The 24,908-nt window shown below is 43.3% G+C and overlaps 1 protein-coding gene across 5 annotated transcripts in view; it reads right to left on the minus strand.

Moving 5' to 3' along the window:
- The window catches only part of LOC138964239 (filamin-A-like), a 208,762-nt gene that overhangs the window by 103,866 nt on the left and 79,988 nt on the right, over window positions 1-24,908 (minus strand). For 3 of the 5 annotated variants that reach the window (XM_070336135.1, XM_070336136.1, XM_070336132.1), the window contains exons 1-2: window positions 12,812-12,962; window positions 11,965-12,435 (exon numbers count right to left, since the gene is read on the minus strand). In XM_070336135.1, coding sequence (XP_070192236.1) covers window positions 11,965-12,301 — 337 coding nt within the window. In that variant the 5' untranslated portion in view covers window positions 12,302-12,435; window positions 12,812-12,962. Of the gene's footprint in view, window positions 1-11,964; window positions 12,436-12,811; window positions 12,963-24,908 lie in introns of those variants that run through there. The other 2 variants (XM_070336133.1, XM_070336134.1) reach the window with 1 other exon arrangement.

The raw sequence follows: 24,908 nt of genomic DNA on the forward strand, positions 1-24,908 counted from the left end.
TGTGCCTAAGTCTATTTGCTGACATCGCCTTACGGTGAAAGCGTACAAGAGAACATAGAAATATCCACTTTAACAACGCAAACGAACGCGATGGTTTGTGGTTATGTTTACAGTGCAAATCTCTAAATCCGCTGTCACTGACAACTTGGGTAGATCAACAATCAGCTTGCTTTATTTGAAGCATGTTATGTGTTTCACAATGCGGATCCCAAGCAGGCGGACCCGGCGGTCGCTGTCAATACTAACGCATGGGTGGGTACTTATTGAAAGGGTTATCTAGTGTGCACGACTGGACATCATCAAACTGCCAAAATCGGACTTGTAAGTTACAATTTTTGTAATTAAACCAACTATTTCAAAACTGAAGGAATAAGTTTATTTCAAACAGACTTTCTGCATATTGAGTACCAAAAAAAGGTGTACTCTGCTTGATGATTAGTTTTGAAAGCCACCGGTCACACCTGGAAAGAGGTCAAACTCTAAGAAGTGCTAGAGACCGGAGGAAGCGGAGGACCAGTGTTAAGGCCCTTTACCCCACAGGGAACCAAAAGGATCAAGTAAGCATGTAACAGTCAGCAAAAAACATCCCCCTAACTTACGGCCAGCGTGAGACAAAACTGCTTGGCGGGAAAGCGGAACACCTGAACACGGTGACCCAGGCTCAACAAGAACGCCTGGAATCTGGGAAGTTCGTGTAAATCAAAGCCGACGATACATCAAAGCTACTTGCCATTTAAAACAAACTGTCTGAGAACAGAACTTGACCTCAGCAAGAGCGCTCAGCATTCAGGCCTGCCCCCTCAGTCTGGGCTGGGCGTGCAGGGCATACAAGGAGCGATCGTTTCTAATGGACTTCTTATCGAGGAGCTGCCGAGGGAGTAACAGGGGGGAGTCTCTGACGGGCTTTATAGTCTGGAGGGAGGTCACGGTCAGAACTTGATAGCTTTTTGTGAGCCTTCAGCCAAATAGATTCTTTGCTTCAGCTACTTTCATACACAGGATTTAAATGTTCGGTGCAGGATTAAAATGTTCGGTGTGCAAATGCTTACTTGGCCAACCAGTGCAGTATTAGACAGGTATCTCTCACGGTCTGCAAAAGCTTCGGTCAATCAAATTCACACGAGAATATAATTACTTAAAACTTTAAAACAAGCAACCGTTAGCAGAATGAGCACGTCAAGGGACCATGCGAGCCTATGTGCAATAGTGTGACACCACTGTATTGAGAGCAGGACGTCCTTGCCATTAGTGCAAGTCAGCGACACGAGTATCTGCCTTAACCGGCGCTAATCAAAAAGCCTTAGTCCTCTAAATCATATCAGTCTCGGTGTAAAGTAGTGGGCGTGCGCATAGTTGAAAGCATTGCAAGAATGTGCATCGTTATCAGCATACTTGTACGATTAAAAATGCATAGTCAGATAAGAATGCACCTGTGGCATGGCTATCTTGGGGAATTCCTGAAGATACATTGTAAAGACAGTGAATGTGCGACAAAATTCCTCTCTGTTTAATCAACTAAATCATTAACACTCGGTTGTGTATAAACGCAGACTTGTGGCCTTCGCTTTTTTGGTTTCAAAACAAAGTATGAAAAGAAAATGTTTACTATGTCATCCAAATGCACATCACAAAACACATTTGTACACACAAGAAATCGAACAGCTATGCAAAACCACAACAGCCTAGTATGAAAAAAGTAAGTTATTCATTGACATCCTTGCCAGCAGGCAGCGCAAACGAACTGTGACTGAATGCACGCTACAACAACCTATCTCGTATAATGTATACATCAGTTATTTGCCTTACGTTACTCAGTCGGAACACGTGTTACACACTCCCGTGATGTCAAGCTGACAGTTGAACAACTCAGTTCACACCTGTGCACACACGCTTGCCTTTGCTCTACTGAAAAGCCCTTCATACTTGACCAGTATCTTGTACACGTACTTGTAAAACAAAAGCCAACGTCGAAGCGTCACAAATTACAGCTAGAGGACTCGTTCTGACGACTGAGCAATTCTGTCTGCCCAAGAAAGCTTTTTGGTGTTCAAGATCAGCGCTCATCTCAAGTAACTAAGTAGCCTATGTACCTCCTACAACAACCACACACAGTTCTAAACGGGTGACTAATGCACACATTCAGAAATATTACGGGGCCAGAGATGTCGAAAACGCTGGGATGACAGTTTTAACATTTACAAATTTTACGCCTGACATTCAAGCCTACCCCACATTCCCCTTTCCAACGGCTTACACGCAAGACTTACATCAAGATCAAAAAGGCTGAGAAAGGGCGTTTTCTGCAACAAACGTTATTATGGCGCAAAGCTTCATCACAAGACGCCAGCAAAGAAAAACATAAACGGAATCATATTTTATTTTTTCGAATGCCTTCCTGCCGATTCCATAGCTCTGCATCAGACATAGTACTGGATGACTCTGTGCTCAACTTCCGACTGACCCTGAAAGGTCATCAAAGTGCCGAACAAGGGCAGACCACTTTGTCAACGACACCAAGAGGGGCATGCTTGCGTGTGAAACTGGCTGCAGGTGGGGTCGTCCTTTTCCGCCACCTACACCTTTGACCGACAACTCGGAAAATGAATGAATGAATGATAGATCATCTGAAAGAAATACATGTGTACATGTACATACTGGGAATGGCTTGTAGTGTGCCCACTCTGTGTTTGGGGGGTAGTTCAGTAGTCTTCATCTGTATGTTTCTACCTGTGACTATTTGTCCGTCCGTGTCGGCGCCTGCAAACTCCATATCGGTCTATGGACAAGGACTAATTGACTAAAAAGAAGTATCCGTGCAGGGAAAAGGTAACTTAGATTTACACATCATGTTGGTTGCTCGTAGGGTATATAGCTGAGGAATTCCTACAAGCACATTGCAATACTGAAAAGTGCATGTAGTGTAGTAATACTAGTATGAACACACCTTAAACTGGAGGACTGACCACTTTATATCAATCAACACCATTCTAAAAGACTACCCAACCTTTTGTGAACAGGTCGATACGCGGGCGGAAAAGCTATGTCAGTAAATACGACTAATCATTACAAATGACAGGACATGGCGTTATATTTCTGGCTTTGCAAGACAAGAGTTAGCGAGGCGAAACCGAATCTCACGCCCAGACCGATAAAAGCTTCCTTTCAAACGCCGACATAACTACTGTCACTGTCGCCTGAACAGGAAACCACTCCGCTCTCACACTAACCCTTCCTAAAATGGTTCAGGTTGGGTTGGTCCTTTGTGACGTCGGCAAACTCGTTAGGGCCATGCATACGTAAACGACCTCTAGGTGCGTAACTCCAAACAAAACTTTTGCAACAATAGACACGCCGGTCAGTGCATGGCTTCCCTTTATTTCCAACAATAATAAATACGACTGATGATATCACTCAGAAGGTATGTTCACATACACCTACATGCACTCCTCACTACTCAACCCTCGTTCTCCCTTCAAGCGCGAGATATTTACACGCATGTAGGTAGTGCAGTCATACAGTGTTGCAGCATGACTCAAACTCGACAGTGCATAGACCATTCACCTGCCACGGTCTAGTTCTAATAGCAGGGATGTTACCACTGTAAAGAGTAAATAACCGAAGGCTCAGTGCACAATGTTAGCTTTTTAAGTTCGTAACACATGCATAAAGCTTACCCGTTCAAAAAAACAAGCTATTTTCTTAAGTATTCGCTGCCATAATAACGCTACATAAAGTTACAATAACATGCAGAAGACAAACGTCCTGAAAACCTAACGATGCGTAAAACAGCATCATATGCTAAGCCACTCTAATCGCACCATAGCAAAAGATGTCTTTCTTCCTTTATTTGGTGTTTAACGTCGTTTTCAACCGTTCAAGGTTATATCGCGACGGGGAAAGGGGGATGGGATAGAGCCACTTGTTAATTGTTTCTTGTTCACAAAAGCACTAATAAAAAAATTGCCCCAGGGGCTTGCAACGTAGTACAATATATGACCTTACTGGGAGAATGCAAGTTTCCAGTACAAAGGACTTAACATTTCTTACATACTGCTTGACTAAAATCTTTACAAACATTGACTATATTCTATACAAGAAACACTTAACAAGGGTAAAAGGAGAAACATAATCCGTTAGTCGCCTCTTACGACATGCTGGGGAGCATCGGGTAAATTCTTCCCCCTAACCCGCGGGGGGTAGCAAAAGATGTCGGCATGACTGGCACACCATAGATATTTATACAGCTATACAGGCGTAAATAATTGTGCAGTGTATCTGAACAAAATGTGCACCTCTCTAAAACGAATACTTCCGTCGAAGAAATAACATTTCAGTGTCAATCGCACAGACAAAATCAAACACACTAAAAAGCAAAAACTGGTCTATTTTACAATAACTTACATGAATCGATTATTTCTGCTGTGTCAGCAAATACATTAACTGCATTATTTCTTCTGTGTCAGCAAATAAAAGCACCGTATGGGAGAAACAAGTCGTGGAATATGACGCTTTGACCAAACGCACAAGCAATAAGTGAATAACGCTGTGAACAAGATGACAAACACTCCTATAAACCATGTGTATGTTTGGTATGGGGTGGTAGGAGGTCGGGAGGTCAAGTGTTGAATAAGACGAAATAGGCAATACAATCCAAAATCACTGTATGGTGTACACGCTCACACTCAAAAAAGTCTACGAGACTGCGTTCAACACCTGTTTACACCTGCTTCAGGTAACGGAATAGGCTCTGACGTTCCTTTCACCTTTAATTTCTTGTGGTGTAAAATGTATTCAGCTTATTTGAGGGCACGTTAAAGAGCTTTTGAGAGCACCCACATCCTGCCTTTTACCTGCTCCCCGCGCACTCTGCCATGGAGCTGTCGCGCGTGGGTGAATAGGTGTGTATGTTTGTTTCACTTGCATGTATTTTAAGTGAGGTGGGGGCGAAGAGAGAGAGAGAGAGAGAGAGAGAGAGAGAGAGAGAGAGAGAGAGAGAGAGAGAGAGAGAGAGAGAGAGAGAGAGAGAGAGAGAGCTTTATTACCTACAGAGCAGAGGGAGTCGGGGTACACACTTCAAAACTAACACTGATTTGAGTAACCTAAAAGCAGCCTCTTCAAACTCTCCAAAATAGTTGACTTCTAAACTGCCAGTAAGCGATATTTTATGGACAGCAGCAGCCATAACAGTAGTGGTATTGAAAAGCCCGAGTGTTCGGACATTCACTCCTCCTGCTGGAGCGGTGCCATAAGAATTCCCATTATCTCTCTGACAGGCTTTTTCCGAGCCAAGGCTAGTGAGTTATTTCAATTGTTGCTGGACCAGGGGCGTTTTTCAGCCGCTGGCCGAGGTCTTCGTAAATGGTGTCACCACTTCAATGCCAGGTTCTGTACCCTGAGCCACTGTGTGGCCTGTCCAGATAAACTGCGAAAAAACTCGGGGGGGTGGTCATTATACATGCCTTAATTCAGCACCAGGTCAATAATATTTACAACATCACTAACCTATCTGGCAGGGTTTTCAAATTAGAGCTGAAATATTGCAATTATATTCCCCACACTCGTCAAGAACTGTGACGCGCATCGTATCACTATTTCGGAAGTCATCTAGCTTTGCTGAGAGAAGATAACGAAAAGCAGGGGTCACTGACCGGTAACGGTGAAAATTACCGCATTGTACTCCTGCTTGTGAAAAGCGACGTTTCACGTGGCTAATAATTCAATTCAATACAACATTAGTATCTGAATGTGGTTCATACAGAAACTGGACTTTATCCACATCAGAGTGATTGTTTAAAGGACAGGTAAGACAGGTGCAACGGCCGCTTCACTTTGCCTCCTCTCTTTCTCCTCCTTCTGCCAGTGTCAAAGGCAATCTATCGTACCCGCTCGGACTCGCCACTGGCATACTGGACCACCGGAGCCCTGCTGCTTGTCCAAGCAGTGGACCCTAAACCCTGTCACCTTCAGGCAGGTATTTCTGGGTCGTTAATTCGACATGCGGTAACGGCATCGCGCCCCCTTGGCCTTGTTATGCAACACTGTACCGAACGCTGACGAGGTCAGTTTTCTTCAAGGGAAAACTTGCTGATAGTAGACTGATATATGGAGACGAACCGAAGCGTTTCAAAATATACCGCTAGCCCAGTCACGGTCCGGTGGCTTTGCTTGCCACAACCTGTGTTGAAAAGCGATTTTGATGGTCAGTGATACTATTACCATCCCAGGCCACTTAATACTCTGGGACTTCGCATCACTAAAGATTATCAAATAGGCTGAATGACCACTCAATTTTCAAGACGTTAAAGGCCAAGAAAGTTTACAATGTAAAAATAACGTGATCCACTGGCATTCACGGAGCCAAGTATGTTAAGGTGGAGATTAAGCCAATTAATACCTACGAAAGTCACAGTTTTCAATTGCTTTGAGCATCTTTGTTTCTTGACCAGTACTCTTGATTTTGGTCCCGTTGTGTTCCTAAGAATCTGCACTGTCCTTTGACATCAGGCTCACTGTATATAATTGGATCAAACACATGATAACCGCTAATGAATAAAGTAATTAGTTTTTACCGATTAAGGTACATACAGCGACTAATTGGAACCTGGCAGTGAGGATAGTATCACCGCAACAGTTGGTCTTCATCCTTATGAACTCGTCTACGTATGTTTGGTTTTAATTATTTGCAAGAGGATGCACATATTTAGGAAAATATGAAATGCAAATGGCCGCCATAATAAATATTTTGTCGATATCTACTTCCTCTAGCAGATAATCAAAACCGAACATACGTAGACGGGTACATAAGGATGAAGACCAACTGTTGCGGTGATACTATCCTCACTGCCAGGTTCCAATTAGTCGCTGTATGTACCTTAATCAGAAAAAAACCCGAACTAGTTTATTCATTAGCGGTTATCACGTGTTTGATCCAGTTATACACAGTGAGCCTTATGTCAAAGGAAAGTGCAGAGTCTTAGGAACACAACGGTACCAAAATCAAGAGTATTGGTCAAGAAACAATGACGCACGAAGCAATTGAAAAATGTGACTTTCGTAGGTATTAATTGGCTTAATCTCCACCTTCATTCATGTTGTTTACAAAGCAGACACCACTACTTTTTGGTCGACCAAGTCAGGAAAATTCAGTTTCTTCAAAACTCTGAAACGATGAAAAAAAATAAAACTAAAAGAGCACTTTCAAAGTTAACGCATTTCTTATTAACAAGAACTCGTTATTGCAACTTTTAGTGTGTGCATGTCTCTGTTTTTGTTTTTTTGTAAACAAAACAAAAGACACCAGAGTAATACGTAGCATTCGTTTGTGCTGGTGCAAGAAGTCCTAACCTTCGTTTGAAACCAATTCGGGTTTCCGTCACCGTAACCCGACAACTGAGAGTGCATTCATTAGGACAGAAAGGGTCACACGGCTTGAGCAGTCGTGATAACTGGCGGGCAAGCCAACGGGACAAGGAACGAGTGTGTTTACAAACAGAAGCCGTCTAGTCACTACTGTCTCGCCTTCACAACTTCATCAGGAAGTCATCACTTGAGAGACTCGACTATTGACGTCTTCGCACTCCCGTGAGCGGCTATACGCACGGTGGTAGTCGCGCGTAGCTTGTGGGCTTGCGTATCAACGAGCAACTACATGTGCTTTGATGTTCCCGGTTGAAAAAGGTCAAACAGGGAAATTGTTTATAGCAATCAAGGATACAAACAATACCCTCTATCTCTTGGCTTTAAAGATTGTTTATTGTAAACAAGTCCCAAAACCAATGCAGCAATACAACATCACTTGAACTTAGCCTTTGGTCAAATATGATGACTGGATCTGGACCCGCCCACTCATTTTAAAAGTTTACAACCTCACAACTACCATGTACGCGGTAAGTTTGTGACCAACACAATCGAAAAATAGACGAAGTCACGCCCAATCACAAAAAAGAGAGAGAGAGAGAGAGAGAGAGAGAGAAGTGGGGGGGGGGGGGGGGTGAGATAGGGGTGAGCTAGAGGAGAGATCGAGAGCAAACGCTTTTACTTGCATAATCACAAGTATTCGAGATACAATTCAACGCACGCTGCAACCTATGTCTATAGATCATCCCCTCAGAAAAAAGTCAGGGTTTTGCCCCCAACTACAGCGAGAGGGGTGTTGATATAAGCTTGTCATTTTTGACATTTGGATATCCGCAATTAACGCACATGTACAGAAGCTGCCATCGGTGGCCGAGGTTCCATCACCACTGCGACTGCTGACAACTGCTGTGACAGTTTTGTTACGCCCTGTTGCACCAAACTGTCAACGTGCTAACAGATTGTTCAACTGTGTATGAATATACAGTATATCCTTTTATTGTTTTAGTGATTGCTCGATACTCTTAACTTTCTCTCTTTATCCTACTTCTGCCAATTAACTTTACTGAGTAATTCTCTTCATCAAAATCAAAACGGCACACACCCAGTATTTCAATGAGAAAGAGTGGGTGTGAAACTGAAAGGGCGTTGTTTGTCCAACAATGTTACACCCACAGACACCACTGTCATTTATTTAAAACAAAACAAAAAGACTGTATACTGCCTTCGACAAGCCGCCAACACAAAGCAGACCAGCCAGGTAGAGTGCACTATGTTCCAAGATATTACAGAAACACCCAATGTCTGACTGCTTTAACATTTCTAACAGGTGTATCTTAACCCTGTTTGACACCTCAGTCAGAAGGTAGAAGCGGAAAGAGAGGAGAAGGCCAGAGAGGAGAAGGCCGCTGTTCGCCCGCGGCAGTTGAGCTGATTAACATATCCAACATCCAAGCAATTCATCAAGGCCAGGGTTAGAAGTTTATGAATCTTGGATCAATATGGTCTTCCTTTTGTGGCTGTGAGTGTGACTAGAATAGACAAGCTCAATCAACGCTCAGATTGCTTGCTGCCCCTGTCAAAATGTTGGTGTGTGTGTACGAAATGGGGATTAATGTAAATATGAGTGATGCTTTACAGAAAAAAGGCCCTCACAGAAAAAAGATCACAGAAACGTGTGTTCACCATTCTGAAAATGGTGCAAAAAAACATTTTCTAAACTTACAACTCTTGCAATCCTATCCACAGAAGAAATTAATGAAAGTTTTCATCTTCCAATTCATTCCTTCTAGGTTCACATCTAAAGCTTTTGTTGCTCCTTGAATAGGCTCCAGCCAATAAAAAGTAGAGGAGGATTAGTTGTAAAAGGGTGGGTGGCACAGACTGAAAGTGCACTAGCATGCCTTGTTTGCCTGTCATCAGCGACTAGATACCTGGGCTAAAAACGCCCACTCCTGATAAGAGCTCTCGAGCAACCCTCCATACACTCATTCTGCACAATGTTAAGACTTAGAGCCACCTACAAACCACAGCTAAACATCTGTGTAATAAATGTGTGAATACTGTACTGCTATGTACTTAAAGGTGTTCAAACATGGAATACTGACGACCCTAAACAGAAAAACACAGCCGGTCAAATTTTACACTGACAGAAAAATGCCTAATCCAAAAAAATATTCTGTTAAGCGGCTTGCTCTTCTCAATGTCTGAACAGAAAACCCCTCAAAATCTCTGCTGATATTCATAGGGAGCTATACAAAACACTTCTTTTGTGCGTGTGCAATTGTAGAAAGAAAATCAACTCCATTCATGATTCATACACAGGGTGTATTCGCCCATACCTTTAAGTCTCCATACCTTGCAAAACCAGCTAGCGCAGTGTCATTGCATTGTGACTGAACTGAAGGGGGATAGAGCTACTGCTTGGTTGGCCTTGTGAATGAAAAGGCATAACAGTCTTTAACAGATAGCACTGTGGCATTAACACTGTGCTGGGAACACGACCTGTAATTTTCACTCGTTTATAGCTTCAGTCACTGTGAGATTTTCAATTCATAGTAAAGAAGATCTTCCCTAACTCCACAGATTAACCACACAGCTAGTTTTCTACAACACAAACAATCAGGCAGAAAAGTCTTTCCTTTAAACTGTAAAACCTACTTGTACTTTCGTATATCTCGCAAGAATTTCCATTACGATGTTGCTATTTACCACAATTCAAAAAAAATCTTAAACCAATGCTAGAAAATATGGAGCTAATCCGCCATCTTCACATCTAAATCTTCTATTCAAATATTCGTCAAAAAAGAGAGGTTGAGTGAAAAACACTTTCCGTTCTTTGCTGTCACCGCAGGGAGTTCAATTCTAGAAAATATGGAGCTAATCCGCCGTCTTCACATTTAAATCTTCTATTCTTCTTCTTCTTACGACGGTTAAATCTTCTATTCAAATATTCGTGGAAAAAGAGAGGTTGAGTGAAAAACCCTTTCCAATCTTTGCTGTCACCGCAGAGAGTTTGACACGTGGTTTGACACAGTGTTGCATTTACTGATTTAGGGCAACGCAAACAGTGCATAATGCTGCCAGTCCTGAACGAGTGTTAACATTTTCAATGGCCTTGCTTTTCCTTCTCGCGTAACACTGTAAACCTTACCAGCATTGTGTCAACAAGCGCTTACAACTCTATTCATGGAGGATCTGCATAATGTCATTCACAATTAAATTTAAATCAAGATTTTTGAATAAAGTAGATACGTTTTCAGAGGTATCTCTGCAGTTGAATGTGGAAGGTGCAACAGAATCTGACTGTATAACTACACTCAGCAAACAACTGCTGTTATCTTGTAACAGGCTTAAATGCGCCTCCTGCAAAGCACATGCTAAAAATTAACACTTACACTGCTGACAATAGAAAGATGTCAATTCAGCAAAAAGAGGGCAAGATGTAAAGTCTGTGTTTATTCTGAACACAACCGGCCCATTAATAATCTCTTATCATGACAGTTTCTGGTCATAAAGCTGACAGCACCTACACAAAATACACAGAGGAATCTCCCCTTGACAAAATCTTTTTGCTAGTACCAAATAGGCCTACCATAACCCTTGCTAATTCCAGCACAACTCCTGAAAACCTAGATTTGGGACAAAAATAGCTTCCGAGACCGAAACTTATTCTTAAATCAAAGTGATTAATAGCTTATTTATGTCTCAAACTCTCACAGTAGGGGATTCTGTTGTTCAACCCGACAGCTGTGCAACTTCAACACTGAACCGGCAAAAATGTCGTCTGCTACAGCAGGGGAGGCAATCACTGCTACAATAGAGCTTTTTTCTATGTTCAGTTTAACTATAAAAAGAACTCTCAAAACAGGCTTGGAAGTCGTGGACGTCTGGGAACAACAAAAGACTTACCAAAGTGTGAGATTAGGTCGGGGAGAGGGAGGGGACACCGGCAGATGGGCTGAGGGGGTGTATGCCGTGTGTGTGACAGTGTCAGTGAACGATGCCTTGTGCTTGCGTCGAGTGGGGACTGGTTCGGCGAGTGTCAGTGAGAGCTCACTTATGAATCATACATTTCTACTGCCGCTTTCCCTATCCCACTCCTCGTACGGTACATACTCTGACCTAATTCCTTCCAAAAGTTGTTTTTCGCGCCTATCCCGCCCTCATTATCAACACATCTTTCCAATTCGATTCAAAGTGTACAAAATCGTTCAACATCGATCATCATTCTGCTATGCGGGTTTAACAAAAGGTGGGAGCGGACAGGTAACACACTTGTACAGGTGACAGACGGTGAGAGTGTTGACAGAAAAGCACACCTCTAGCCGAAAGTTAACAGCATGGCGTGAAGCGCTGAGAGCAAACATCCCCCTCACCCTTTTTCGCGTTTAACCTTCCCTTTTGCAACTTTAAAACTGCATAGAAAAACGCACAAAACTCAGTTTCGGCTTACCGGCCGCCGCTACACACACACACACCGGCAGCCACCACTACACTACACACGAACTAGGACACACACGGCACTGCAGAAGGCTCACTGCGCGCGGCTCAAAACGACACACGTATGACAGAAAAACAAAGCAAAAGGTAAATGAAAGACTGACTTACCGATATTGACAATCCTAATCCCCTCATCCTCCTCCAGAAACTTCAGCGTCATGGTAACATTCTCCAGCTTCTGGGTACGGAAGTTTGGTCGCTTGTTGACATGCTTGAACTTCTTGCCGGACAGCACTTCAATCAGGGCTAACAAACGCAAACCGTCGGAAAAATCCGACTCCAAGTCGGCCAGAGCCTTGTTGACGGTTTTGAGATGCTCGTTGGCCCATCTCGTAAAGGTATTCTTTTGAATTATCTTCCATTGCGCGTCGTCCGCGAGCTCGCGTTCCGCCGTGGACATCTCTTCGTCTTCGAAGTCGGCCTCTCTTTCGTCGTTTGCATGCATCGTGCTTTATTTATCCCCCTTGGGGAAGCCTACGCTGTGACAGGGGTTGGTTGGACAGGAGTGTCGCACGCCGTGTGTCGTCTGCTACTGTCGTATATGTCCCTTCCGCCAACTGCTCCCTTGGAGCACTGAACCTGCAAACGACAGAAAAGACAGCTTATGTCCACTGCATCGAAGAAAACAATGTCTTAATTTGTGGAAACTTTATCGAGGGGGCTTGGGGACGCGAGGGCGAGAAACAAAACCGCCTTTGTATCGACCGCGGCTTTGCGTCGTCTGCTACCGGAAGAGCAGACGACGAATTCGGAAGGCGGCGAGATAGCCACTTTTGGTTTGAGTCTCAGCAACAAAGATAGTACTGTGCCGTCGAAGAAAATATAGAAAGTGGACTTTCACACACCAGACGAGTTGAACTAATTAAACTCTTCGGAAATAGCCTCGAAATCACCGGTAAAAAGCCACAGAGTAAAAGTTTGAAGCACTAGTTGAAAACGTTTTCACTGTACCTACCGTTCGGAGTTACCGGCACATACGCCTCCTGAAACCACCACAACGCCTAGCAGAAAGGCAGAAAGACAGAGCCAAGAAGCACAGACTCTTTAGCTGAGGTTGCTTACGTTTCCTTCAGTAGCCCATAGAGGGCCGAGGTAGAGATTCCGAGGCAAAAGATTGGTGGAGACAGAATCGCGAGCAAGACTCGGTGCGCGCGTGTGTGTGTGCTCTCGAAACGTTCTGTGTGTGTGTGTGTGCACAGTGCCGGCTCGCTCCGATAAAACAAGCGCTCTGCACCGCACACTTGTCGACACCGTTCCTACCTAATTTGGAAACGGGATGTAAACCGAGCCGTCTTCGCCATCACAACGTGTCATCATCATCAACCTCATCAACACACACTCACACTCAGGGATTCGAACCTTCCTGAACAATGATACCGGTGACTGGACAGACGCCGTCTAAGACCGCCCCCACACCCCACCCGTGAACAACTTACCGGTGGTTGCCGGTGAGGAAAAACCACCCTGAAGTTCCAAGACAACACACAAGTCTGAGGCACCACTACCGGCCTTGAGATATTTGTAACAAGAGACTGATAGAAGATGTGCGAAGTGTCTTGCCCTCGCCAACGCTCGGCGGTACCATCACTGAGAGGAGTACACTGCTTCCGTGTTCCGTGTCAGTTATGCCGTGTTCACTGATCTTAGAGGAAATGATGGAATAGGTGGCTGGCAGTGCCAAGTATCATTTGTTTGCAGCGCCTTTTCATAGAGAGATACCCGGTCTACCTGTAGCCGTTTACAGTCATGTGCCTGTGCTTGCTGGGGTTCTGTGCTCTCCGAGTAAACTTTCTCTCTACGCAGTTTCTATCCGAAAAGTTGCTGTTACTGACATCGCCGTATAGTTTTACCCGATACAGTAGATAACAATTAGCTTCATTAGTAATTATAATGCCTGCGTTCCTGGCTGAGAGGGTAGTCTTTCCGAACCGGCGTGTAATGTTAGTTTTACTGTTGAGTCTGCCAAGAATTTGCCAGGCAGATCACTTTGTCAGGCATCTTTGGCTTTGATGCATCATCCCTTCAGTGGTGCCTGTTTTGCGCTGACACAGGCTAATCAGTGGGGGTGGGGACGGACAGACAGACTGACTGACTGACTGACTGACTGACTGACCGTAGCTGACTCACTTACAGACAGACAGACAAAGGCAAACAGAATGTCTGCATGTAATGCCGCTTGGGAAATGAGTGTTTCAGTGACTGGGAAGTTAAACATTTGAAAAAAGTTCCATGCAGTCACAACATTAGTTACAGTTGCAAACATCTTCAGCTGTCTCGCGGACACTGCTACCCCCTCCATCCCACCGACCTTTCGACCCCACGGCCCGCATTCTTCCTCTTAGATATACACACGTACATATATACGTAGATATACACCTCCCAGAATTTGCGTAAAAATAAGTATCAGCAATAACAACAACAACGAAAACAACCAAGAAGAAAACCCAGATGCCGATCATTTAAAACGGAAAGGGGTGTCTAATTAACTCATTAAGCGTAATTCTTCCTTCCGCACCGCCCTAACCCCCCCCCCCCCCCTCATCAACACCAACACTCCTCGTCACTATGCACCGTTCCAGCGGTATTCTGTAAATACCTTTTTTCCTATTCTCTTCCTATTCACCAAGCTCCGAGCAAATCATTTCATATCACCATCGCCGTTCTCCTGCCATTGCTCGGCCACACTTCATAATTAGCAATTTGACCAAGACTTTCTTTGCTATGGTTTGAATTGTTTTGTTTTGGGTATCCCAAGAAGATGAACAAAATACCAGCTGCGGATCATACCTACAGACCAGCTTAATTCTGAATGTTGTTCCGCTACTCTCTCTCTCTCTCTTTCTCTCTTTCTCTCTCTCTCTCTCTCTCTCTCTCTCTCACACACACACATACACACACACACACACACCAAATACACACATGTATGTACACACACACACACACACTCACACATACACACACAGACACACACACGCACACACACACACACGCAAAAACGTTAGAGGAAGAGCGAGCCACTTTGGAGGGGAAGGGGGAGGGTATCATCAACACACACACACACACACACACACACACACACACACACACACACACACACACACACACACACACACACACACATACACACACACACAGGCAAGCAGAAAGAAAGGCTGACGGACAAAACAAAACAAAATCTTGTATATTGTCTTGTTGTTGTTGTTGTTATTGTTTTCAGTGTGTATCATTTTTGGAAGAAAGTCTCTGCTGACTTTCAATTGTTTCTTTCACAATATCTGATGTTTTATAATGTGGTCACCGTGAAAGTAGAACAAGTCTTGCAGAAAACTTCTTCTTTACCAAGTCCTGTGTTGAACAGCAGTGAAAAGTTGACCGCTTTTTCTGTTTAACCTTTTCAAAATTAGATCTAACTTGTTCGCGTATCCATTTCTGGATCTGCAGGCTGGTACAGAGCTACCTCCCTTTAGGCTTTTTCAAATCTCCCTTGTTTTAACCTAATTTCTTGGTTAAAACTTGTCTAAATTTCTAAATTCTTTCTTAATAAATATCAATTCCACACTTTGGCCTTAAATCAAAGTGTTTCCCTTCACAGATATCCCCTTGGGGTTGTCAGATGAGGGTAGTCTCCCATGCCAACAGAAGCTACCGTTCAGAGAGTGGTTTGCTTCTTAGTTGGATACCATGGGTTGACAACTCTCGCCATCACTTCCACCTGACCTCTGATGTGACACAATAGTGTCGAAACACGTGTCTGGTCTACAACAATGGTCCTCCTTTGGTCTAGATTACTTTGCGATACGTCCCCCACCAAGGGACTTTGCTCTGTAAATCTCGGTCCCCCTTGAGGAGGGTCTGATGCTCCCAATAGGCTGTGTGTGAAGGGATTCTTATTTCTCTCTCTTTCTCTGCTAAGAGATTTTAACTAATCTCGGATGAAAGTCTCTGCTGACTTTCAATTGTTTCAATCACAATTTCTAATTATATGTGTTGCAATTTTGTGTTTGTATTTTGTTTCTTCGTGTTTAAAGTCAGTCTCTCTGCTCAGTACCATGTACGTCTGAGCCACACTGTAGACAAGCACACCTGGGAACATATGTGCTCCATCGTAGCAGCTGTCATGTTCCACCTGGGGCACCGGTGGAGAAGTCGCAGACCAGGTACGTATTAGCAGTACTTACGTGCAATATTAGTTGCACGTGCATCCTTGTTACATCATAACCGGCGAGCTGCGCAGCCGGGGATTTAACTCGTATGTCGGAACGCCGCAATGTAGAACTGACGGAATTAGATGTTAGCCTTGACTCTAATAAAGTCTGGTTAACACATGGCTAGCTCTTTCTCTCTGTCTCTCCTCCCCCCCCCCCCCTCCCAGCCCAACCCCCACCTCGTCCCTCGAGTATCACAGCAATTAGTGCCACAAGTTTACATCGTGTGGCAATTCATAATAAAAGATGTAATGCGCTTCATAACAAATTATCAAATAATGTTGCTATCAACGTTGGATATGGAACTGTCTGATTCTCTCTCTCTCTCTCTCTCTCTCTCTCTCTCTCTCTCTCTCTCTCTCTCTCTCTCTCTCTCTCTCTCTCTCAACAACCAGCCATACAGACGTCTGGTCTACTGACAGAGACATAGAGAATACTACATGGCTTGCTGTGTCGTACCAGATTTACACGAGTTGTTTTTTTAAATATTGAACTGCGAGCGAAAGCGAGCTGTTCACTATTTGAAAAAGCAACGAGTGTAAATCTGGTACGGAACAGCAAGCCATGTAGTATTCTGTTTATCCTACATACTGTACTTACGTGTATTTTACTGAAAATGTCCTGCATTCGAGGCAGCTAAATTGAAGACGCTTGTTTTAGAACCTCGATCTCTTCTAAAGCCTCGTGCAATCTATTACGTCAAAGCAAAGAAACGTCACTCTGAAAGTGTGGCGTGACGTGTTAGTTCTAAAGATTCATCGAGGGTAATTAGCGAGCGCAATTTGTGTTTCTATAATGACGTTTGTCTCGGTGACTTTGGCATCATAAGCAGTGGAAAAACAGGTCCCTGCCAGACTTGCTTGACATGACCTCATTTACATGATATACACACGTGTGATTTGAACGATTATTATCTCACGGGTGTCTCTCTCACGTATGTAGGATAAACATGTATTTCAGCATGCATCCCAGCATTGCCACTGTTACTATAACATTATCAGTTACGCATCACGACTCCGTCGGCTACATTCCCCACTGTTAAAACTGGAAACATCACACACACATTCGTATCTACTGTTGCTGTTCCCAGCTACCGTTGCTGATGTTGCCCTTATGCCAGCAGAGAATCACTGATTCAGTGGCAAGTTGCTCAAGTGGATGTGCCAGCTTCAGTTTTAAACGAACTTAAGAAGCTACTTTTTATATTTAGTCAAGTTTTGACTAAATATTTTAACATCGAGGGGGAATCGAAACGAGGGTCGTGGTGTATGTGCGTGTGTCTGTGTGTCTGTGTGTCTGTGTGTGTGTGTGTGTGTGTGTAGAGCGATTCAGACTAAACTACTGGACCGATCTTTATGAAATTTGACATGAGAGTTCCTGGGTATGAAATCCCCGAACGTTTTTTTCATTTTTTTGATAAATGTCTTTGATGACGTCATATCCGGCTTTTCGTGAAAGTTGAGGCGGCACTGTCACGCCCTCATTTTTCAACCAAATTGGTTGAAATTTTGGTCAAGTAATGTTCGACGAAGCCCGGACTTCGGTATTGCATTTCAGCTTGGTGGCTTAAAAATTAATTAATGACTTTGGTCATTAAAAATCTGAAAATTGTAAAAAAAAAAAAATAAAACTTTATAAAACGATCCAAATTTACGTTTATCTTATTCTCCATCATTTGCTGATTCCAAAAACATATAAATATGTTATATTCGGATTAAAAACAAGCTCTGAAAATTAAATATATAAAAATTATTATCAAATTTTTATTTTGGAAATCAATTTAAAAACACTTTCATCTTATTCCTTGTTGGTTCCTGATTCCAAAAACATATAGATATGATATGTTTGGATTAAAAACACGCTCAGAAAGTTAAAACGAAGAGAGGTACAGAAAAGCGTGCTATCCTTCTCAGCGCAACGAATACCCCGCTCTTCTTGTCAATTCCACGGGCACTGCTTTTGCCACGGGCGGTGGAGTGACGATGCTACGAGTATACGGTCTTGCTGCGTTGCGTTGCGTTCAGTTTCATTCTGTGAGTTCGACAGCTACTTGACTAAATATTGTATTTTCGCCTTACGCGACTTGTTGTAAATAAGGTTAGAATCTTTAACTGATACGAACTTGCAACATGATTGATAGTTTGTTTGGCTTCCTTTGAGCGTTTCCACTGGTATATGATATAGCCTAGCTAGAAGCAGCCCCTGCCCCAATCCCCCTCCGCTTACACTCAACCAGCTAAACTATGATAAGCACTTTATATAGATACGCACGCACGCACGCACAACACACACACACACACACACACACACACACACACAAACACACACACACACACACACACACACACACACACACACACACACACACAAACACACACACACACACACAGAGGCAGAAAGAAGGACGGGATGATTGACAAAACAAAACAAAATCTTCAACATTTAAAAAAGTTCATATCACATAACTAAATCTGAATGTTTATTAATCTCTCGTCTATCACACACAGCTCTTGCATTTAAAAAATACTCCTCCTAAAGCTTCACTCGAAACAGAATTGAACACATTTTGAACACACTTCTATGACAAGTTTTGAACACTTTGTGACATTATACATACTTTTACTAGCGAAAGAGGCACACAAAATGAACACACAGTGTTCAACATAACACTTGTCAACACCGTATTTATTATGTGAACACTAGTGGACACTATGTTGTGTGCTACTCTTGCCAGCAGAACTATGTACAATGAATGTCCCAAAGTGTTCAAAACATGTTACAGAAATGTGTGCAAAATGTGTTCATTTCTGTAAAAGAGTGTTCATCTTCATCAACTTTCCATAATTTGAAAAGCAAATACGGCAAACTTCGATAATCCGTGACTCCGTATTTAACCTATCGCATACCGTGCAACTAGTGACATCATCAAGACAACAACAAATACTAGGCATGTCGGAATCCTAATGCACACAAGCCTGTATGTAATGCACTATTCGAGTTCTACCGTGGGAGTCTCTGGACTCTTCTTGTAAACGGATGACGTCACGTGTGTGCATGAAAGCTTTGCTCACTCCCTTGCAGTATGTGTAAACATGCACGGTGGACTGCGCGCTGCAGACTATACCTGTAACTTGTTACAATGCGTTGCAACACCGACCAGGTACATGCAGGTAAATAAAGCTGCTGTACAACAGTCATGGTGTGTGTTCCAAAATATCTCAAACTCTAGTCCGTGTTACCATACTGGCAAATGCCTTGATTATATCTTCTCAGTATTTGTTTCCCCCTTTTTTTTTTGGGGGGGGGGGGGAGGGGGGTGGTGGGCTGGACGTTCAAACCATGCAATAATTTGTTTAAGGTTGAGATATGAAATATGCTGAACACAGATCAATCCTGTCAAAACCAGGATTGTGATAGCGGAAGGGCTCCTAATATGGACCGGCTCCTAATATGGACCACCTTCAGTTCTGACAAACTAACGGCGCTAGAGCGCTCAAAAAAGTTTTATTCGCTGTATTCAACCCTCTCTGGATAACTTGCACATGTCAAAACAGTTGCAGAAACAGAAATCTAAAAACCGTTGGGCTTTTTCTCTTTTTCTCACTTTTGGCAGCGTTCACTCTAAATTTGCCGCCTAAAACGGACTCGTTTCTGTCCACAGCCAAAGCTTTTATCACACAAAAATGGCTATATATGACAGCTAAAACCGTATTTGTTACATTTTAGCAGTGTTGACCCCGAGTTTCTACTGCAAACAAAATTGAATAATAGCAAAATCTCAAAGTATGTGCGAGTCTCCTAATATGGACCACCTTCAACAAATCGAAGAAAATAAAAGCTAAAGGCTATTTTCATAATTCATTAAGAAGCTTGCTGGAAATAACCTATAACTAGCCCTCGAGATTTAAAAAAAAATGCAACAAAAAGTCTTTTTTTCGTGGAAGTTGATAATTTCACTTATTTTCGTTCTGTTTTTGATAAGCTTCTTTAGTTTCCTAGTGTGCTTCAAATAATGCTCTCATCAACCCGAAACAGATAAATCTAAAGCATATTTTACACTAAGTTGTATCATGTTATTTGGAAAAAAAGGGGGCTTTTTACAGTGATTCGTGAAGGCCGCTTCACTGGTCCATATTAGGCGCCCAGGCTCCTAATATGGACCCTTTGAGATTTTTTCTGTATTTAATTTTTGCTGAATGTGTATCAAAGCTATTTAACTCTAATTAGGCCTAACGGTTAACCTAAAAAAGAAGGACTTTCAAACACAAAATGAAACTTCTTTGCAAGAAAACAAGCTAGTTATCAGCATGAAACAAAAAGTGGTCCATATTAGGAGCCCTTCCCCTACCATTCCTACTCAAATCCCACGAGCCCTCAGGGCTCCCCACGGACGCCCATCCTGGTGCGTCCCGGCACCCCCACTTTTAAATTTTAGAGGGTCCATGGACCCCCACTGCAGTATTTTAGAGGGTCCCAATGGTCCAAAAGCCGAAAAGTCCCAGTGTACATATAAAACATTGTGGTCACGTATAGGGTACTGCGAAGTGTCGATTGCAGTCTGACAATGGTATCCATACGGTACGCACGATAAAGAAAATTTAGTTCGTCCTTGGACCCGCTCTTTTAAAATCTAGTGCGTCCAGGGACCTCCTCCATACATTTCTAGTACGAGTTTTCGACTTCTAGTGCGTATAGGGCGCAGGGACGCGCGCTATGGGGAGCCCTCGACTAGTCAAATGAAATGTTCTCAGGCTGGAAACTTTGTTCTCTCCTTTTCAAATACTGTCAATTGTTAATTCCAACGCCTTTCTCCCAACTATGGCATTACCTAGGTCTCCTAAATTGCATCTTCTGACACAACGCTCGAATGCAGCCTGGTCTGAGACTTCCTACCATTATCCACAGTTAGTCCCTCCCCTCTTCTCCCCACCTCCCCCGCCCCCCTCGTCACACAAACACACTCGGCCCCTAGCGGTTAGTTTTGAAGAACTATTTTTGCATCACTGACAATTTTCTCTTTCAATATAATTGACGAAGAATCCCCACAACTGACATCAAATAAAGTTTGAACAGTAACAGATGTCTAGAATGACTTTGCACTTCGCCGCTTTCGGCGTCAGTCTTAGATGTCTAGAATGACTGTGCACTTCGCCGCTTTCGGCGTCAGTCTTAGATGTCTAGAATGACTGTGCACTTCGCCGCTTTCGGCGTCAGTCTTAGATGTCTGCCGTGTAAACACTGCTTGTGGGCAGGTACCAGTTCCAGCCGAGAAAGGAGGAATTCCAAAGGTGTTTCTGCTAATGCTCTACAGATACTTCATGCCGGTGGGTAGACTGTAGCAGCGTTGGTATGGGGAAGACTGGAGTGGAAGGGATGGTTGGAAAACCGAGAGATAATGATTAGGCCACAAAAAAATAGGTCTGTTTACGGTAACATAGGCCAAAAAAATAGGGTCGGTAGGTCGGGATTTTTTTTTTTTTCCTCCAAAAAACCATATTTTTACGTTATTTTGCAAAAAAACCCAAGATTTTTTTTTTCCCCCCAAATGCCAAAATAAAGTCTAGGGTCGCGCGAAAAAAATAGGGTCGGTCGGGTTACCGTAAACAGACCTATTTTTTTTTTTTTGCCTTATCAGGAAGGTTGCATGGTTGTTTACAAGTCTTTCTGCATTCCATGTAAGCTTGTGTGACACTGTGCTTTTGTTCTTCGGCGTAAGTGTTGTGGAAGTGCGTGGACACCGAATTCTCAATAGCAAACACAGACATGCTCACAGTTATGCGCATGTGTATACACTATGCAGGGATGGCCAAATCGTCCGCCCGATCGCCATGGGCGAGTATAAAATCCGCCGGGCTAGTAGAAATCGTCATTCCTAGCATATGACCACGTTATGTCCCAAATAGACACTAGTTCTGGGGACAGAAAAACTAAGTTAGTATATCATAGAAATCGCCTTGTAACTCGCCCGGATGGCCAATGAACATTCTGGTCAAATGCAACACTCTTGGTTGTAATATCGAGTTTTAAAGCCATATAAACACTGCAGATCAACTGTGGTATGTACCGGGCCAGCGAAATTTCTGCCGGGCTAGTGACTTTCTTGAAGCTACTCGCCCGGCTGGCGAGTTAACATTTTGAGATTTGGCCAGCCCTGAGTATGGGTGTTATTATAGAGCACATATCCTTTGAGCCACTCTATATTCTTGAGGTGTGTCCAGGTTAAAAGTGAACTGCATTATTTGCCCAAGCTTGTATCTATCTGGAATAGTCAAGCCTTTTGACGCTCCTGCAAGTCAGTTTTCAACTTGAAAAAAAGGGAGGGCTGGGCTATTATCAGCACACTACAGGTCGTTACGCTGTAAATACAATCAGCCATGTTCAAAATCGTTTGGTCACTCTGTATCGTTTTTGACAGGCACGAGTTAGGTATTAAGGGGTTTGCTTGGCCCAGCCAGAGTGATCAGTCATTGCACTGCAATATTAATGTGTCATTATTGACCCATGTTCAACTACGCCTGACATAAACCCTGAAAGATGCCAAATAGGAAAAGATACAATTCGGAGTCTTGGAATGGTCCAAGCATCACTGATTTTGCTTCTTCTCTATTGAAGAGGGTAACATTGAAACGGACTCAATATTCACAGACGAGAAAAAAAACAATGTCATGTCGCCCTAGTCGACTTAAGAGAACAAGGACGCCTTTGCTCTTCAAATATCATAGCCGTCAAGCAAGGCATTTACTGATTTTACGCCCCTCCGTGCTTACAATATTTCACAGAGTGGACACTTCCATCCGCATGTAATGTAAAAGAATGAGCAGAATCCGAAAAATTGTAACTGAGAAACACACATTTCCTCGTCGTCATTCTTGATGTGAAGAGATAGAAAAACAATCGTGGAAACACTAACTAACTTCACTTACAGGTCACTTGCAGATATCCATTCTTACTCTGGATTACAGAAAGCGATTGAAAACGAACTTACTAACAACACCAAAAATAAGTACGTCTCTCACAGACACCCATCATCCCTACTCATAAAGATAGAAAACGGTCGTGGAAACACTTACTTACCTCAGTCACCTACAGTAAGTAAGTCACTGGCAGGCATCCACATCAGTCGAAGAATTAAGCCGGAGGTTGCGCTGACAGGGTCAACAGGTCAAGGTGCCAAGAGTGTGACATGTCATCAATGCAAAATTAAATGTCCTCTACTGCTGGCTCAGCCTGCCATGTTGTTGCTCTATCTTAGCCTCTGCCAAAACTGAAAATCGTTGTCCTATCTCCTGTTATGATACTGAATTATGCTAGAATGGTTGCGTCTATGTCTTTCCGTGTCGACGTCAACACAACGTCAGAAGAGGAGTTTTGTCACTAAGGGATGATAATTATGAGCTTATATAATCTGTTTTTGGTAGATTTATATCTGACCTAGTGACACAATCTTCCACAGCCAATATAAAGCACGACAAGCTCCCTCTCTCTCTCTCGCTCTCTCCCTCTCTCTTTCTCTCTTTCTCTCTCTCTCTCTCTCTCTCTCTCTCTCTCTCTCTCTCAAGCTCTCTCTCAAGCTCTCTCCCTCTCAAGCTCTCTCTTCATGTAAACACCCCCCACCCCTCTATGTGTCTTCTTTCTTTAAAGTCTTTAAACTCGTGTTTGATCTGTTGATCTGACAAGCGTAGTACTGCAAATTTTGCTTTCGGTTTTCAAAAATGGTTTGGCAACGAGCGCCATGATTCTCCATGTGCAGGTCATGAAAAAAATGTTCGTGGTGCATAATCATAACCATACAACCAAAACTTTTGCACTCATAATCTTATAAACTGAGAAAATGTCAAAACAAAAAGCCGAAAACACACCAGCAATCAGGTTTGGTAAATTCTTTATCAAGTTTTCGCCAGACAGTCGCTGACTTGATCAGGATGGTAGTAATGATAAGTTAGGAATGATCAAATAAAGAAATACATAAAATTAATACTGAAACAAGAAATTCCTCCGAGGTAGGAAAAACACCCCCGTTGGTAAAAGGGAAATAACCATTCTCACTGCCACCAACTGACGGCGCTGTGGCGGGGTGGTAAGACGTCGGCCTCCTAATCGGAAGGTCGAGGGTTCGAATCCCGGCCGCGGCCGCCTGGTGGGTTAAGTGTGGAGATTTTTCCGATCTCCCAGGTCAACTTATGTGCAGACCTGCTAGTGGCTTATCCCCCTTCGTGTGTACACGCAAGCACAAGACCAAGTGCGCACGTAAAAGATCCTGTAATCCATGTCAGAGTTCGGTGGGTTATAGAAACACGAAAATACCCAGCATGCTTCCTCCGAAAGCGGCGTATGGCTGCCTAAATGGCGGGGTAAAAACGGTCATACACGTAAAATTCCACTCGTGCAAAAACACGAGTGTACGTGGGAGTTTCAGCCCACGAACGAAGAAGAAGAAGACTGCCACCAACTGAGAAGGTTATTTCCCTTTGACCATTAATATGTCCCTCTATAAGTCCTTGTAGAATCTTAATCCACCAATAACTCCCTAACCGTGTGTTTGACTGGTCCCAATTTTTGTAAGGACCGTCTCAGGAATGTATAGAACCTGTTCACCAAGTTTGGTGACGATCGGTCCGTTCATTCTTGAGATCTATATGCGAACACAAACACACAAACACACAAACAAACAAACAAACAAACACATCGACCGAATCCTATACACACCCCTATACCGGGGGTGTAAAAACAGTATATTTTTATTTGACGGGAGAGTCGTTACTAATGGGCGGTTCTGGTGAGGTTATGCCCCCTCTTTCTTTCGGCTGGTAACTGGCCCCACCTCGCGGCAAGATCGCACGAGAAAGG

The sequence above is a fragment of the Littorina saxatilis genome, linkage group LG4, assembly GCF_037325665.1.
Source record: "Littorina saxatilis isolate snail1 linkage group LG4, US_GU_Lsax_2.0, whole genome shotgun sequence".
Lineage (NCBI taxonomy): Eukaryota > Metazoa > Mollusca > Gastropoda > Littorinimorpha > Littorinidae > Littorina > Littorina saxatilis.